The following is a 16,496-nucleotide window of genomic DNA, read 5'->3' on the forward strand; positions in this document are numbered from 1 at the left end:
ATCCCTTCCTCCACAAAAAACTCCATGCCTTTGGTCTCCGTGACTGTACTCTTCGCTGGATCTCTTCCCACTTATCCAATTGAACCTTTAGCGTTACTTACAATTCTACTTCCTCCTCTACTCTTCCTTTCTCTGTTGGGGTCCCCCAAGGTTCTGTACTTGGACCTCTCCTATTTTTAACCTACACCTCCTCCCTGGGTCAGCAATACCATCTCTATGCTGACAACACCCAAATCTATTTCTCTACCCCTCAGCTCACTCCCTCTGTCTCCTCTCATATCACTAATTTACTAACAGATATATCAGTCTGGATGTCACACCACTTCCTCAAACTCAATCTATCCAAACCGAACTTTATTTTTTCCTCCCCCACATGCCCTTCCCCTGATCTCTCTGTCAAAATTGATGGCACAACTATAAGCCCATCTCCACATGCCAAGGTCCTAGGTATAGTCCTGGACTCTGGACTTTCCTTTAAGCCCCACGTCCAATCACTGCCCAAATCTTGCCACTTCAACCTCTGCAATGTACGCTCCTTTCATCTCTCGCCTCAACTACTGCAACTCCCTTCTCATTGGCTTACCTCTACATAGTCTATCCCCCCTTCAGTCCATCATGAACGCTGCTGCCAGACTCATCCACCTTACCAACAGCTTAGTATCTGCTACTCCTCTCTGTCAATCCCTCCACTTGCTTACACTCACCCAACAAATTAAATTCAAAATACTGACAACTACTTACAAAGCCAACCACAACTTAGCCCCCAGCTACACCACTAGCCTAGTCTCAAAATACCAACCTAATCGTTTTCTTTGTTCCCCTCAAGACCTCCTGCTCTCTAGCTCCCTCATCACCTCCTCCCATGCTCACCTCCAGTGATCTTCCAGAGCCTCTCCAATCCTATGGTACTCGTTACCCCAATCTGTCCGATTATCTCCTACTCTATTAGCTTTTAGACAATCCCTGAAAACCCTCCTCTTCAGAGAAGCCTGTCCTACCCACACTTAACAACTGTATGTCTATTCTCTCCATTAGCTCATCCCCCACAGTTATTACCTTTTGTTTCACTTGACCCTCCCTTCTAGATTGTAAGCTCTAACGAGCAGAGCCAATTCCTCCTGCATTGAATTGTATTGTAACTATACTGTCTGCCCTCATGTTGTAAAGTGCTGCACAAACTGTTGGAGCTATATAAATCCTGTATAATAATAATAATAATAATGAAGGGTGCTGTTCAATAGGGGACAGTACTCAATGTGTGGTTAAAACAGTTGCTATAAAGTTGTTGCAATAATAAATACATAATTTGTCACAAGAAAATGTTGAACTATTAGGTCAGCTGACCTAATGCACCCAAATGCAAAGCACACAGGGGTTGATTTACTAAAACTGGAGAGTGCAGAATCTGGTGCAGCTCCTCATGATAACCAATCAGCTTCTAATGCCCCATACACACGTTTAGAAATTCCACCAGAAAAAACTTGGATGGTTTTTCCGACTGAATTCCGCTCAAGCTTGCCTTGCATACACACGGTCACACAAAAGTTCTCTGAACTTTCGACTGTCAAGAACGCGGTGACGTACAACACTACAACGAGCCAAGAAAATGAAGTTCAATGCTTCCGAGCATGCGTCGAATTGTTTCCGAGCATGCGTGATTTTTTGCGTGTCCGAATTGTATACAGATGATCACATTTTCAGATTGGAACTTTTCCAGACCGAAAAATAGAGAACCTGCTCTCAATCTTTTGCTGGCTGGAATTCCGCCAGCAAAAGTCCGATGGAGCATACACACGGTTGCATTTTCCGACCAAAAGCTCACATCGGTCTTTTGCTGGCGGTATTTCCGATCGTGTGTATGCGGCATAACTTCAGCCTGTTCAATTAAGCTTTGACTATAAAACCTGGAAGCTGATCAGTTTCTATGCAGAGCTGCACTATATTTTGCACTCTCCAGTTTTAGTAAATTAAGCCCACAGTGACTAGCATTGATTCTGCATTAATTTCAAATTAAATCCCCTTTGTTCAAAACTTAAATACCGAATTTGCTTTAAAAATACGTATTTGATGTGCTTTGCTATTTGAAATGTGGTGTTATGCTAGAAAATTGTATACATTTGTATACTTTGTTGTTCTTAGTTCACTATTGGGTTTATGCACTACTGAATTTCAAACAAGATTAAATGTAAAAGAACACATTCTCATAGTTTTTTGATGTGCCTATGTTAAAAAAAAAGCTCATATACATACAACATATTTCAATGCAACGGTCTGTGGAATTTCAGAACTTTGGAGGATGAACACTCCTGCTATAGCTTACATTCACATTATGGATCTGGTCTTATTAAAGAAGAGCAAGACATCAGGTGAGCAGTGCTTTACTATTTACCTGTTTTTCATTGTAGTATCGATATGTTTGTATATTGGGCTACATGGCAGCAGTTATAGTTGTTTGCTTTAATGTCAAGACTGGGCTCTCAAGAAGTGATGTCCCAGTCACAGGAACAAATACAGTACATCTGAACTGGACCTGTTCACCACCCCTTGTCTAATTGTTTTCAATTATTTTCTCTCTGTGTCCCCAGTGGAGAGAACTGCCCTTACTTCCTGCCCAGGTGGCCCATGCCAAGTGGAAAGTTTAGGTGAAACATGATCAGGGCACGATAAAATAACACACCCCTGCAGCCATAGGTTGAATAGTTAAAGACATAGAAGTTGATAAAAATGTAATGCAGGTAATTCAAAAACACCTAACGATCTATATCACCACCCAGAACCATAACAAAAAGTCTATTTCATCCAGATTGGGTGACACAGGTCACTTTATGGTTAGCACTAGTCTGATCATTTGTTGGAGAACTAAAAATGGTTAGGTTAAATTTTGCTTCTGCTAATCACAGTTTTAACACTTGATGAGACTGGGGGGCATTTAGTTCCACTTCTGCCTTTAACTTTAGATGGGAGAGACTCTAGTAAACAATCAATTAAATCATATAATACCACTATAGCCATTATCACTGTTTGGGTCTTGTATTGATGATAACCAAACTGCTGCAATCAAATTCTTGTAAAGTTTGTAAATCATTAGTTTTAAATATTATATTTACATTACACTGTATTTATTTATTAATGGATTGTATTTCTTTTTTGTTTTATTTTGTTTTTTTTTGTGTGCGACCAAGCATTTTAATATGAAGGAAAGGAAAAAGAAAGGAAAGGGAAGGGGAAAGGAGAAAGGAAAGGAAAAAGGAAAGGGGAAAGGAAAGGAACTGTCAGACTAATGCCCCGTACACATGGTCAAACATTGATCAGACATTCCAACAACAAAATTCTAGGATTTTTTCAGACGGATGTTGGCTCAAACTTGTCTTGCATACACACGGTCACACAAAGTTGTCGGAAAATCTGATCATTCTGAACGCGGTGACGTAAAACACGTACGTCGGGACTATAAACGGGGCAGTAGCCAATAGCTTTTATCTCTTTATTTATTCTGAGCATGCGTGGCACTTTGTGCGTCGGATTTGTGTACACACGATCGGAAATTCCGACAACGGATTTTGTTGTCGGAAAATTTTATAGCCTGCTCTCAAACTTTGTGTGTCGGAAAATCTGATGGAAAAAGTCAGATGGAGCCCACACACGGTCGGAATTTCCGACAACACGCTCCGATCAGACATTTTCCGTCAGAAAATCCGACCGTGTGTACGGGGCATTAGTGCTAGTTCACACCAGATGCAGTTCCGTGCGCTTTCTGGTGCAAAAAAAAGTAGAACGTGCTGCATTTTTCTGCACAGAACTGTAATAGAATCTAGCAAATTGTATCAAAAATGCATTGGAACTGCATGTGGTGTGATCTGTAAGAAAAAACTGATCCGGAACGTATCCGGAGTGCATTTTTGTGGTGTGAACTGGCCCTAAAAATGCATGCACGGTGTTTTCCATGCATTCCAATGGCTCTAGTTCACACCAGTGTAGTCAGTTTCAGTCAGTTTCCGGTCAGTTTCCGGTGCAGAAACTGACCGAAAACTGACTGGAACTGACTTCATTGGTGTGAACTAGAGCCATTGGAATACACAGAAAACACTGTGCATGCATTTTTAGTGCAGAAAAAAAGCACACAGAACTGTATCTGATGTGAACTGACCCTTGCTGATTGTGCTAGCAAAACTGAAACTGAAATTTAAATGGTTGATATAAAGATCAATATCAAGTTTTGCTTCTCTATAGTGTAATCAGCTCCAATAAACCTTACCATTTTCTGCTTCCCAAAATAGCTGATAAAATCAGCTTTACCTAAATATCATGAGGTTTAGAATATACTAGTTTGGAATTCATTTATATAATGCCGAAAATATTAAATAAATATCTTATAATTTTCTTTTCTTTTTTTTTTTTTTTTTTGCTGATTGTAGGAGATTAGTGTGTGGACATAACACTATTGAAGTTGAAGTTGCACCGCTCTGGAAATTATTAATTAATAAGGTGTGTACACATGAGTATTCAGGTTTATTATTGTGATGTTCATGTTTTATTTCTTTTCATGGTCTTACTTCTATGTTTTTTTTTATTGTGCACAGGTGTTAAATTTATTCTATTTGTACCAGTTCTTCACGGTGGTCTTGTGGCTGGCTGAGGGCTATCTGGGTTATGCCATTGCAATCCTTCTCTTATGTATCTGTACTATCACAATATCTCTTATGGAGCTCAGACAGGTAAATGTTATTATATTTATGTGTTCTCAGAAATACTACAGCAACATTTGAAAAAATTACTATTAAAACTGTATTTTAAAAAAAATCTTGTTGTGAGGGAATCATGAAGGCTGCGAGTGCTGACTAGGGAAGAGCTCCCTGTCCAGTCAGAACCCAGGTTTGGACCGAACATTTCTTTTTTGTCAGCTTTAGCCTGTTCGGCGGAAGCCAAAGGTTATGTATAGTAGCATTCATTCTACCACTACTATACTATAAAGTACAACTGTAAGTGACCCACCATGTCCTTAGCAACCAGTGACATCACCCGACCTTATTCATTTACTGATCAGGGATCCCTGGCCATGTAAACAAAGGGGAAGGGTTAGAGACTGACATTGTTGCCCAGACATGGCTATGTGGCCATATCTGGGCAGTGATATTGAGCAATGCAATCTTCTGCTTGCTTTCCAGGGGGTGGCAAGGGCAACAGTGTGTTTATTTACTCTTCACATTTTTATGTGAACTTTACATAGGGTGGCTGGTAACCACCAGGCCAGAGTGGTGGGGAGGAAGCCCTTCTCCTCATCAATATGGAGGCACATGGCCTTGTATGGTTTAGGATTTCCCTGGCCTGCCAGGTTGCATGCTTGGATAAGAGTCCAGTATGAATATTTGGGGGGGGGGGCTTTTTTTCCCAGTGTTTAGCATAGGGTTTCCCCTTAAAATTCATACCCTTTAATGAAATTTGGGTGGGAACCCATTTTTTTTTGCCTAGGGTCTCTGTATGTAAGCATACTCTCCTGCAGAAACAGGTGGTGAATCCAGCGAAGTGCAGGAGACAATTATGTGACAAATTATGTTTACTCCTCCTGAGTGGGGTGGTTTGCTATATACCATTGTTTATTTATTTACTTCAGTGTTAGATGTTTAAATGCATATCAGAAAGGAATTCACTCTGTAGAGAAGTTTTTATGTTTTTTTTATTTTTCAGAGTTCTAACAATGTATACAAATACATTTTGTGGGGTACATATTCCCCCTTATTTCATAAAATTATCTTTGTATTTGTGCACTTCTTGGGGCACCTTAAAAGTCCATTTGTATAGCTATTTAGCTCTGAACTTTACTCAAATTCTGTGAAATTGCTTTGAACCGAACCCAGGACGGTTAATCTCATCCCTATTGCTGAGCTTTTCTTCTGAAGACGCCAGTTGCCTGGATTTCATGCTGACTATTTAGGCAAACAATCTGTTCACTTTGCAAGGGAAGTTGCACTTGCAAAGGAATTTTCTCATATGTTAGTAAAAAAAGGTGAGGCTCAGCTGACTTCTATCGTTCAGTCATGTGCAAACAAAAATATTGTTTTTTTATTTTCCTTGGACGTGTTCTAGTATTCTTTCCAAAGTGAATTTTTACCAAATTCACTAAACAAAGGGAAACTTCCCTTGCAAAGTGCAAATTCCCTTTCAAAGCAAACTGCCTTTTTGCCTTTAGTAAATCATCCCATTTGGCGTTAGCACTTTCTGATAAACAATAAAAAGCAGCGCTAATCCCCCAAGTTAAATAAAATTGATAAGTGAATAATCAAAGGTGAATAATCAAAGATTGGTGTAAAATTATTAAAGCACTCAATAAATCACTGATGGTCAGAATAGACCTATATAGTCCATCTTCTTAATCCACGATGAAAAGATTAAGCGACATATATCAAAATGGTGACACAAAGTTCATATATGTGTATAGAACAGTGTTTCTCAACTCCTGTCCTCGGGACCCACCAACAGGCCAGGTTTGCAAGATAACTGAAATACATCACAGGTGACATCATTTGCTGTTCAGTGATTGCAGTATTCTAGTCTGCATTTCCCTAAGGTAATACTTAAATTCTGGCCTGTTAGTGGGTCCTGAGGACCGGAGTTGAGAACCACTGGTATAGAAAATAACAGGATTAATGGCCCACGGTAAATACTCCAACCTCCACCACACCACTAGTGCTGAGAGAAATGCTCGCTTACCAGATGGCAAGCAAATGATGCTTGCAGCCTATACCCGGCCAGGGCCTTTATCAAATGTAGGGACACAAGAAATCTCCAGAGGAACCCGTCTGGGGGGTCAGCATGGAATCGCCAAACTCCTCTGCTGCTTCTTTATTCCAGTAACGTCTCCTGCACTTTCTGAAACACAGGCTTGGAATAAGTATCTTCTGATGTTTCTGTGTCTTCCCTGATCTGTATGCTTGTTTTGGATCAGTGACTAATTAAGTATTGACATCAAAGCCTCAGAATAACAGCCAAACAACTTACATTTTCAGATGGAAATCAGTAATGGCAGCCTACATACTTCTCTTATGACAGGTTTCATTTAAAAGTCTGGTTGACAGATTAGGTGTCACCTTTTTAATGATATGAGAGGAGCTATCCTTCCCTAGGAGTACTCACACATGATTTGTGACCTTTACTGCAAATGTATTCCAAAACCTGTGAACAAATTCTTATTTAGCTCCACCTTAATTAGTTCATAAGGCATAAGCAATTAAAATTAAATAAACAATAATATATCACAGCCAGATCTTTAAAAAAATATTTACCAAGGTGTATTTCTTGCCTCCAGCTGAGGTTGGTTAGAGATAGAAGATTTCTTACCTTCTTTCCTTTGATTCTGTTCTCTTGGCTTTAGTAATGTACAACCATAAAATAGTAAGAAGAAGTAAAATTCTCACACATAATCTCGATTTTTTTATATGCCATATTTGGTAACTCATTGTTCTACTTCTTACCTAAAGGCACTATACTTTGTGGTGTCAGAAGTTTCTGTTTGTGTAGAAACATTAGGCATATGGCATGAAAACTGCACAGGTTATTACATGACTTCTGTCTGTAGTGTGAGCACTGACATTTCCTGTGAAGAAACTACAGTAAAACCTTGGTTTGAGAGTAACTTGGTTTGAGAGCGTTTTGCAAGACAAGCAACATTTTTTAATAAATTTTGACTTGATATACAAGAGATGTCTTAATATACAAGTAACGCCATGTCACAACTGAGTATAAAAGAGAAGAGAGGTGCCTCTAAGTGCAGCAATATGGTTACATTTAACGAAGGTACAATATTTAGAAACTCACATGGTTGATGATTAAAACAGGCACATCTAAGTATGCAGGAATCTGGGGTAAAGCTGTCCAAGTAGACTATCCTCTGCACTGCCATTGACGTCATCCCTTCTATGCTGCACTCCACGAGCGGTTAAAGCCTCGCTTTCAGATCGCTCTACTGCAGGGTAGTCTTCCTGGTCATGATTGCATACTGACAGTGGTGAGAGCCGGTGGTGCGGAGGATGGTCTATGTGGTCAGTTTTACCCCTGATGCCTCCATACTTTTGATATGCCTCTTTTAATCATCAACCATGTGAGTTGCTAAATGTTGTACCTTCATTAAATGTAACCATATTGCTACACTTATAGGTGTTTCTCTTCTTGTATACTCTCTAGCTACTGCTGCATTTTGCTTCGAATCCCCTTGTGGAGGCTTCCATTTGTGGATGGACATTTTAAAGTTACACAACCTGGTCACATTGCTATAATCTTTTTTTGTATGGACTATAAACTGAAGGACTTATGAATAAATGGTTGTTGAACGAATCATTTGAGTTTCCATTGGTTCTTATGGAAAAATTCGCTTTGATATACAAGTGCTTTGGATTACAAGCATTCTTCCGGAATTAATTATGCTTGCAATTCAAGGTTTTACTGTATATATCCCACATTCCCTGGGTCTCTCAGCCTAGTGTTTTGCAAGTGAGAGCTAAACAGTAATTAGATCTGAAACAGAGACAAACAGTTAGAGCAATTAACAGAGAGCTCACCTTGATGTGATTCACCACATTAGCACTCCCACATTTGTAATGCAATACAGAGCTAATGTCGAGACATGCATTTGACTCTATGTGACCTGGAACCAGTGGTTGCCTGTCCCTTTAGCAATTAGGTACAGGGTAGCTGAATAAATACATGGACATGAGACTACAACACTGCAGCTGCAACACATGAGCCCTTCACTACAAGGTAACACAAACGAATGAAACAAGAAACATAACTACACTAATACCTAGTTAAAACAATGGAAACATTTGAAAGTGTACAATGCCTTTAAAGTTCTAAGTGAATTCTTTATTTCCAGATTTGCATGAATATTTTTATTAATGGAATGCATTTTTATAATTACATTTTACAGCAATCCACAAAGTTAGATCATTTGGTGAAAGCTCATAATAATATGAAGGTGACTGTGAGTCGTAGAGATGAAGGTAAGCTAAGAATAGTTCATTTGGACCAAGGAAAGTATGGTGTGAGTATATAAAGTATATAGCAGTACAGTCTTCAGTGCAGAAATGCTATAACAAAAGTATATTCTCCTTTACATAAATGATGTTTACAAGAAATGTGAAACATTCTAAATAATTAAATAACTGGTGTTTTTTATGTAACATTTCATTGTTTTATTTTTATTTACAAGTATATATATCTACTGCTCATTTTGCATTTTTAATGTGATAGTTTTTATTGGATCAGTGGTTAAAAATATTTAGTTTGTAATTCTGCAGTTGGATCATTTGCAAATGATAAACTATAATAATGTAACTAATGTAAATGATACAATGGGGGGGTTATTTACGAAAGGCAAATCCACTTTGCACTGTAAGTGCACTTGGAAGTGGAGTCGCTCTAAATCTAAGGGGTAGATCTGAAATGAGTGGAAGCTCTGTTGATTTTGATTATCAACCAATCATGTGCAAGCAAAAATGCTGTTTTTTATTTTCCTTGCATGTCCCCCTCGGATCTACAGCGACTTTACTTCCAAGTGCACTTGCAGTGCAAAGTGGATTTTCCTTTATTAAATAACCCCCAATGTTCTATATGAAGAACCTTACATAAATGTTACTTCCTTCTTAAGCAGTGTTTACGGTTCATTTTCTTTTAGAATACAGCCAAATAGAATCCCGCAATCTAGTACCAGGAGATATCATTATTCTATCCGGCAAAAACTTTTTCATGTCCTGTGATGCCATTTTAATCAATGGGACATGCATTGTGAATGAAGGCATGTTGACAGGTGAGTAATCTTATTTACATGACAAATACAATCCTTCTGTTTGGGCCCACTTGTGTTACATTAAACAGGTAGGGTATATACTATCAAAGCTATTGTAAAGAATTCCAATAAATATCAGCTCAAACATAAAAAATAAAAATAAAAATACATGTACTTTAAACTGGTAGCCCAGTGTGTTAGTCCTATATATTTATTTAAATTATACATTGACAGGTAATGCATACCTGTCCATCATTGTGATCTGCAACCTATATTCATAGGATGATAATTTCCAGTGAAGGCAGACTAGCCCTAATAGCATGGGAATTTTTGGCGCTAAGAAACACATAAATTGAACAAGAATATCCCCAACATCAAGTTAATCCTAACACTTTCAAATGCAAAATCTTTGAAAGATAAAATTGCTTATATGTAACAATGCTGTGTATTTATCTATACAGCTGGTGTTCAAACTAATTGAAGATGAAATCTCATTGGTTGGTCTGGGCACATCTTTGGACATTGCAACCTATGCCTGATCCTTATTTTTCTGGGTTTCCATAGGGGAATGCATTCCTGTAACAAAAACGCAATTGCCACACATGGATAACACAATGCCTTGGAAGCAGTACAGTGGGGAAGATTATAAGCGTCATGTCTTATTCTGTGGAACAGAAGTTATAAGGACAGAATCCACTGCACAAGGACCAGCCAGAGCTGTAGTGTTGAAGACTGGTAGGTCTAGGTTTTCAGTACTGCCAGAATATCTAAATGAAAAATGGAGCTGAGTGCTCAAAACTCACATACTCCTTGATATAACCGACAAATATTAAACAAAGATTAAACTGTCCAGTTTTATGGTTGTTTTGTTTGTTGCCTGACTGTACATAATGAAAAACTGCCCAAGACTGTTGAGTGCACTTTCAGTACATTGGCTTGTAATGCTTTTTGCATTGCCATGATTTTTCTGTGTCTGCAACTGACTGCGCAGGATTGCTGACTAAGTTGATAATTAACAATGACTAACTGCAGATGATCTAGCAATTCTAACGCCTAGTACACAATACTAGTTTTTTTATGTTCAACCCAGCAGGGCTGACCAAAAAAAAAACCTGACAGCTCAGGAGGAGCCGCTGTGCTAACTATCCAACATTAGTACAGCGATCTCTCCTGCTGTTCTATTGTGTTCTGACAGGGGGATGGTCCCCCCACCAGAACACTCCAGTCAGTGCTCTCAGCCATTGACTGGGAACACTGAATGGGAGGTGATCGGCAGATCTTTTTCAGTCATGTCCCTTTGACAGAAGGCCAGTTGGCCGGTTTCTATTGAACCGACCAATGCCCCCTGACATTCGACCCATGTGTACTAGGCTTAATTTTCAGATTATCCATGATTAAATAAACTGTATCTAAACATGAAACTGTTTTTTTAAGTTTTGGATAGGGTAGGGAAGGGTTAGGAATGCTGTCAGGTATTCTTTGCTACCAGTACCCCTGCTGGGCTCTATGGGGTTGATTTACTAAAACTGGAGAATTTATTTCACTCTGGAGAGCTTTCTTATCACTTCCCATTGTGTCTAGGGAATGTGAAGTAAAAGGAAATCAGATGACAAAAAGAAAAATAATTGCTTTGAACAATGTCCAAATCTTGTGATAGCACCCACTTCCCTAATTACCATTCACTCTCTGATTTTCCTTCTCTCTATCTTTAGATTAAATTCACTTAAGGGCTGCTGCAAAACAGTAAAAATGCCGGTCCCAATTGCTAATAGCATTATTTATAACTCTGTAAGCTGCCACCACAAAAGCAATTGTGTAGAACTATGCCAAGACTTTTAAGGCACTACTGCTATGACAGAGAATGCTGAGCTGACAATTGATTTAAATATATATAAAAGGGCATGTATCATTATGTAACTATCTATCTGTGAAAACACATTATCCATTTTGTGTATACATATTTAATTGGTAAATAATATTATGCTTTCTCAACTCTAATTTATCCTAGGATTTAACACAACTAAAGGTGACATGGTGAGATCTATATTGTATCCCAAACCTCTGAACTTCAAACTACACCGAGATGTAAAATGGTTTTTCATATTTTTGGGATTTCTCGCTGTTGTTGGCATACTCTATGCTGTCATCATATTTGCCCAGAGACAGGTACTACAATATAACTATATATACTTACTTTTTTTGCTTTATAGTAGAATACAAGAGATGTCAATGGTATTCCAATTTATGTTATATTAGAATTTTCTTTAGTTTCTGTTTGGGAAGGAGATGAAAGAATAAAAGTAGACATAAGCATTATCGTCTTTGAAATAAACTTTTTTTTTCAGCAGGTCGAACAAAAAAAAACACTCAAAAAATTACTCAATTCACTAAGTGTGTGCATGGGGAAATTAGATTTCAGGAGAAAAGACTTCTCCTCCCTCAAAATACACTGATAAGCGCTGCCGGCTATAATCGGTGGTACTGATTGTGCAGAAATTTTCCAACAGGGAGGTTATACAGAAGCCGATCCGTAGATCGACTTCTGAACAACCAGCCTGACCATACATGGATCAAAATGTTGCCGGTCCATTCTGAACCAGACATATTTCAATCCATGTATGGCCGGCTATAAGCTTTTATGCTTTAATTGTCCAAAACTGTATATTCTTGACAGAAAAGATAGAAATACTAGCATACTTTAAAGTAGGGAAAGCCTAAATCCTTGTCAGGTTTCTATTTCTGTCTGTGTCCCTCTTGTTGATTTTTCCTCACTTCCTGTCGGCTAAGCAAAAAGAAGTACAGCAAGGTCTGTTTTTTTTATTTTATTTTTTATTGTGGCCCACTCTCCCTTGCTGAAACACTGAATACAACTTAAAAAAAAACACCTGGGTAAATTTAAAAGGGGGAGATGTAATCCTCCTTCTGGCAAGGTCCTGGGAAAAAGGTGTGTAGCTTCAATCTTGCTGAGCAAACAATCCTGTGCTATGCAGCTTCTTTTGAAATTTGGAGTTCTCTGTATTCTCCAGGATCTTGTTGAGTTTCCCCTGCACCAAGGAAACTGAAGTAAAGATAAGTATTTAATGTAACTTTTCCCAACCACAAGTATTATTTTTAAGGTTTTTATGGTGTTTCAGCAAGGGGGAGTGGGCCCACACCAAAACATTTGTAGAAAAGTCTGACTTCACCAGAGGGGACACTTGATATACCTTGGTTAAAGCTAATTTAACCAGGGAGTTTATTAAGCCATGCTTTTTACAGTTGGCAGTTGCCCACAATTGTCTATAAATCTATGCTAAATTGTCACTGTCTGTGTTCATTTGTGCCTGTCTGTGCTATGTTGGCTATAGACATTTCAGCAATATCGAACAAGCCTAGCTGATTAGACAAGACTGACATGTAGTTGATTCTATTTGGTCAATTTATGATCATATTCCTGTCTGTTTTTTAAAAAAAAATCATGTTTCCAAAAAATAATTTCTACTTCTAATTTTTAAATTAGTGATGTATCTTTTGTCTTCTATAAATTGTAAGTATGAAAATCGTTGTCTTTATTTCGTAATTATTTGTAAAAATGTGTATTTTTTATGAATTATAGGGATCATTAGGGAATTAGGATTTTTGACTAAAATTAAATCATATTTAAAAATTACCCTAATGAAGTATGGTGGTTCACACAATCATTTCATTAAGGATCAATGGATTTAATTTACTAAAGAACAAGCAGTTCACTTAGCAAGGTAAATTTTTACTTTGTAGCTAGGTGAATGAGGTGAAGCTGGGCTGACTTCGATCCTGGGGGTAAAAATACCTTTTTTCCCCCACATTTATAACTTTGCAAAGTGAACAGCCTCAACGTTTTTAGTACATTAACCCCAGTGAACCCCTTACATATATTATGAAGGATTTTTGTGAATGCTTACAATATAGCTGGTGTATCCAATCATCCTTATAATTTTCAGTAAAAAGTACACAATATATTTTTAATAAATCATATCATATTGGTTTTCTAAGGCCCCTTGCACAGGGATGTCATACTTTAATGATGTTTATGTTTAGGAACTTGTCAATAGTAAGATTCTGAGTAAAAATTAAGACCCCACATCTCTCGTCTAAACAAGAAAGACCAACATCAAAAAACCTAAAAAACTATCTTGGCCTTTCCAGCTGAGTACATGGCAGTGTTTACAACTGCCAGGCCGGGCGTGACATCATAATGTTGCACCTCTGAATATCATAGAGACTGCCAGGGACCATCTGATCACTGGTATTCACTATGGTGAACTTCTGGCACCGGCGGATTCCTTCTCCGGCTCGCCGATCGCACGGGCGAGCCGGAGGGCGACAAATTCCAGGACATCATTTGACGGCCTTGAGTGGGAAGTGGTTAAATGCCACCCTGGCACATAGGAACACATAGCACACCCATTACTTGCTTTTAAACTTTTTACCAGCTGGATCTTTTGCATTATATATATAAGGTTTTGTTGACTGGGGAGGTGCAGCATTGCTGTGTAATTATTGTCTTTCATTTCCCCTTAACTTGGCTGGGTGTTTGTGTGCAACTCAGTATAAAAACTGGCCTTCAGTAACTCACCATAGGCTTAAAATATCTATACTACTGTGCATTTGACAAAAAAGGAGAGACATAAAATAAAGCTTCATAAACAAGGTTCAATAAGAACTTTGAGAATCTTTGTCCTTGATCATGTTTAATTAGTAAATGTTCAAATATGTTAAATATATTTCTTTGATCATAGGTTTCTGCTGGGAGAATAATTGTGGAATCTCTAGTACTTTTGACCTCTGCAATTTGTCCAATCATTCCAGCAGCTTTGACAGTTGGGATTCTTTACGCTCAAAGTCGACTAAAGAAGAAGAGTATCTTCTGCATCAGTCCAGACAGAATAAACATGTGTGGGCAGCTTAACCTGTTCTGTTTTGATAAAGTAAATATGGAAAATCTATCGCTATGGTTCATTACTACTTACTGCTTCAAAAAAACATTACTACTTTAAATAACATATCAACAGCACACAGTGTGAATTAATAACAATACCATTGCTTTTGTTTGAATTGCTTCATTTCCTGAAGTCTAACAATATGATGTTGGTAGGAACTTGAATGTAAATGACACTGGAGCCATACCATGATAAGAAGGACTGGTCAACTCCAATGTAGTAATAAGTAGAAAAAAAGTGACCACGCTTATAATAGTTTTTCTGAATTCAGTTGGGGCTTAAACTATTCACACCTGGGTGTTTTTTATAGCTTGAAGTTCCAAAAAGTTCAGCATCCAAAATCCCATGGTTTTCAATTGTGTCTGTTCATACCTGAGTGTAGTGTTGCTTGTAGCTTGAAGCTTGTACAGTAGGTCAAAAAAGTACATGAGTTTATTCTCAGCTACAAGCTTCTTCTGAGCTTCAAGATTCAAGCCCCCAATAGGGACGCCTGAAAAAACAGTAGTAGCTAGCATTGGCTAACACTTTAAAAAAAAAAAAGCTAAGGCAGAAATGATCAAAATGCCTGTAAAACACTAAAAAAGAGCCTGTAAAAATGACCAAAATGCTAAGCTCAAGTGTGAATGCAGCCTTAAGCTGGCTATTTCCTAGTAGAATTTAATTTAACACTTTTGGTTTTAAGAACCATTGTTTGATGTTCTAATCATTAGTGTCATATCAATGTTCATTTTTGACCACAGTGACTAGAAAGAGCAGCATGAAAAATGTTTCTCAAATGAACAAATTTCTTATAAAGTATGTAATTTTTGTTTCCCGGAAATTACATTCATTCCAAATTCAAATGTTAAAAGGAAACAAAATGTTGAAGTACTTTTGAACGCCATTCATCCAGTTATCAAATGTACAAAGGGTTTCATATAAATATTTGTGCAACTATTCGTACAAATGTTTGTTCAAAATTCTACTAGTGCTAAAGCCAGCTAAAGTATATCTAAACCCCAAAGTTTTTTTTTTTTTTTTAGTGTCTGATTGTGTGTGAAAAGGTTAGAAAAAGAGTTTATACTGCTATCTGTGTCCCTGCTGGGGAGTTTTGTCCTCTCTGTTAGTCCTTTTCCAATCTGGAAACCTATTCTCTTGAAGAGATCCCCTCTTACTTCCTGCTGTGTCATGGGGACAGAAAGGAATATACCCCCCCCCCCCCCATAGAACGCAGACGACAAAAAAAACTGACAGGGGTCGTAAACAGTTCCTACAAACAAAAATGTAAGTTCTGTGCACACGTCAAGATACACTTTTAGATAGATATATGCTGTGTATTGCAACCTGAAAGAAAAATCAACCAGTAAGTCTACTGTATATCCTGTACTCTGATACTTTACTGGCTGCCTGCTTGTATTGGATTGGTGGTTTACTCTGTAGTAAAACAAGAACCCAATGCATGTATCTTCAAAAACATGTCAACTATGGCAGATCCAATATTTCTATTCTGATGGGCTCTTTTCAAACAACCCGTTTTTAGCAATTACTATTGTAATCAATTAATAGTCTTCATTTTAAAGCCGAGTTACTATTCTATTATCATTTTTTTATTTCACATTTCCCCTGTATTTGCTCCAGTGAGCAGGAAGACAAACAATGATGGAATTTTAAGCTGTTAATATGAATGGTATTGATCATAGATAGCATTGTATAGCCATTGTTGTGCTGATTCATAATTTGTTCTACATTGTATATACATGGTCAGTATTTCTGGGATGTAA

The 16,496-nt window shown here is 37.9% G+C and overlaps 1 protein-coding gene across 1 annotated transcript in view; it reads left to right on the plus strand.

Moving 5' to 3' along the window:
* The window catches only part of LOC141139840 (probable cation-transporting ATPase 13A4), a 149,873-nt gene that overhangs the window by 66,017 nt on the left and 67,360 nt on the right, over window positions 1–16,496 (plus strand). The window contains exons 5-12 of the mRNA XM_073626364.1: window positions 2,286–2,366; window positions 4,416–4,485; window positions 4,581–4,715; window positions 8,921–8,993; window positions 9,668–9,799; window positions 10,343–10,513; window positions 11,787–11,944; window positions 14,536–14,724. Coding sequence (XP_073482465.1) covers window positions 2,286–2,366; window positions 4,416–4,485; window positions 4,581–4,715; window positions 8,921–8,993; window positions 9,668–9,799; window positions 10,343–10,513; window positions 11,787–11,944; window positions 14,536–14,724 — 1,009 coding nt within the window. The remainder of the gene's footprint in view (window positions 1–2,285; window positions 2,367–4,415; window positions 4,486–4,580; window positions 4,716–8,920; window positions 8,994–9,667; window positions 9,800–10,342; window positions 10,514–11,786; window positions 11,945–14,535; window positions 14,725–16,496) is intronic.

This window comes from Aquarana catesbeiana, linkage group LG04 (assembly GCF_042186555.1).
Source record: "Aquarana catesbeiana isolate 2022-GZ linkage group LG04, ASM4218655v1, whole genome shotgun sequence".
Taxonomy (NCBI): domain Eukaryota; kingdom Metazoa; phylum Chordata; class Amphibia; order Anura; family Ranidae; genus Aquarana; species Aquarana catesbeiana.